This window comes from Squalius cephalus, assembly GCF_949319135.1.
Source record: "Squalius cephalus genome assembly, chromosome: 2".
Taxonomy (NCBI): domain Eukaryota; kingdom Metazoa; phylum Chordata; class Actinopteri; order Cypriniformes; family Leuciscidae; genus Squalius; species Squalius cephalus.
Window position 1 is genome coordinate 56175079 of NC_137123.1, and position 2500 is coordinate 56177578.

At 34.4% G+C, this 2500-nt stretch overlaps 1 protein-coding gene across 1 annotated transcript in view; it reads right to left on the bottom strand.

Moving 5' to 3' along the window:
* Window positions 1-985: 985 nt before the first annotated feature.
* The window catches only part of percc1 (proline and glutamate rich with coiled coil 1), a 2479-nt gene continuing 964 nt past the window's right edge, over window positions 986-2500 (bottom strand). The window contains exon 2 of the mRNA XM_079862434.1: window positions 986-2156. Within this exon, the coding sequence (XP_079718560.1) occupies window positions 1418-2156 (739 nt within the window). The 3' untranslated portion in view covers window positions 986-1417. The remainder of the gene's footprint in view (window positions 2157-2500) is intronic.

The window sequence follows — 2500 nt, forward strand, 5'->3', positions numbered from 1 at the left end:
ACATGCACTAATGTTCACTCCTACATTATAAACACAGATAGAAGTGGGATTTGGTACTCACTAAACTTGCATTAACAGTTCCTAATTTATTCAGCATAAGAGCCCGTGTTTATGTGGACAAAAACAAACAGACTTTTAGTTTATTTTGTTTTGCATGTAGTAGCCTATATTGATCAGATTCAGATCATTATCACCAGGAAATGTGTTGAAACCAGTTTACTATATCGCTTTGTCACTGGCATTATTCTATTGTTCGAATAGTTATGAATGTGAGTGTCATTAGTGGCTGTCTACTTTATTCTGATTGGTTGATTGCAGTATTCTGTGGTCAATTATATTTCACCCTAATCGACTGCAGGGAGTGTTATTTTAGTATCACTGATATAGGCTACTATAGTTTTTGCTAATATTTTGAATTAGATTTTATTTTTATTTTTTCACTTTAATTTTCATTTCACTTTAATTTAAATTTGTTGTGTTTTTTTTTTTTTTTTTTGTTTTTTTTGGTCATATACTGTAGTTTTTATACATTTTTTAAAATTAGATAAAAGAATTGTTCATATGACCCCGGTTTCACAGGCAAGGCTTATGTCCCAGACTAAAATGCATATTTGAGCTGTTTTAACTGAAAGCAATCTGTGCTGACATATCTTAAAACATGTCAGTGCCATTGTTTTTGTCTCAAGATGCACACCAGTAGTTTTTCTCTAAGCCACGTTTATAAAAGCTACTTAAATGTCCTTTAAACTAAGGCAGGACGAATATATATATATATATATATATATATATATATATATATATATATATATATATATATATATATTGATTTATATTTATTTGATTTCAGCTAACGTTTATTTTTGTTTCGATTTCCTTATTGCATGTTTCAAGTTAATTTAGTCCCATAATTTATTTTGTGATTGTGACCTGACTATACAACATTCCTACTTATTTATGCCTATTAAATGAGGAGTTAGCTGCATTACTGATCACAAACAGGATGTTTTAATAACATATATAGCTGCATTTATTTTAGCAAAATAATTATTTTTATACATGAAAACAAACTAGAGCAAAGAATGATCCAGAAAATTTAGTGAGCAGTATTTTAAACTGAAATCATAAATGTAATACAGTTCTGTTTTAAACATTTGATACACTGCCAAAAATAGCATAAAATAAAATAAATATGTTATACTTAAATGAAAACATATAGAATTGATCATAACAAAATACACTTGATATTCCAAATAGCAAATTACTATTTGGTATTAAAAAAGAAAAGAAAAAAAGTATCTTGAGCAGGTTTTTTTTTGTTTTTTTACCAGAAAACAAGGCAAACACACGAAAAGCTTTAAGCATTAAGCATTGAAATATACATAATATTTTGCAGTGATACGACTGGAAAAATGATTGGTTATGATAGCGTGTAGTCACAGTTAAACTCACTGGGATTCTCTCTGTCCATGGCCCAGTGAGCGAGTAAGTCACTGAAGTCTAGGGTGCTGGAGCTGCTGAGGGTCCCTGAGACACTGGAGCTGGTCATGGTGCAAACGCTCGTGTTACTGAACATGCTGATGCTGACGGAGCTCTCTGATGCGTCCATCACACTGAGCGAGTTCTCTTGCGTGTTGGTGTCACTTAACACATCGAGTTGGTGTGCGAAAGGCTCCGTCCAGAAGCTGACCGGCAGACACCGCTGGCTCATGGGCAAACCCCGGCCTTTGCTTTGAGCATCTTGAAAGAGCTCTGCAAGGGGCCCGAGGGACTCAGGCTCCTCGGCCTGCCCTGATGATGCTACTTTGATGAAGTCAGCATAGTATCGCTGGCGGCCACCGACTTTTGGACACGGTCTCTCTGCATAAATATCACAGGCGTCGGGGTCTTGGCTTCGGCCGAAGTATCGCTGGACATCGCTGCTGATGAGCTCAGCGAACCGCAGGAGCCGGTTGGTCATCTCAGCGTTATTGGGGGAGGGATCAAAACTCCACGGCTCTTCCTCTTGAGACTCACTGGCGACTCCATCCTCTTCCTCTCTCAGCTCCTCTTCATATTCCTCTTCAGTCTCCTCCTCATCCTCAGCGGGAAAGAAGCAGGGAGGGAAGGGTTTTGCGAAACCCAAATTATTCAGTGTCCTGATAACACTTGCTGCCATCCTATGAAGAACATTTTATAACCATATACTGTTAAATAAAAATAAAAAAATAACTGTTTTCTCAGAATAAGAGTATTCTTTTTTATTTTTTTATTTTTTTTAATATAAATGCCAGATTGGGGAAAGCTGTCAAATTTATAATGTAATTATAATGTAATTGTATGTATTATATATCCTATAAATATTGTTTTGGCTTTGCTATTAATAAACTGTGAGAATATTAATCTAAAGTATTCTTTAATCTACCTGTTCTAGTAATTATTTTTAATTCTATTAATTCTATATTTTAAATTATATACAAAAAAAAGTATAATATAGCCTAAATAAGCAGAAAGAAAGAAAGTT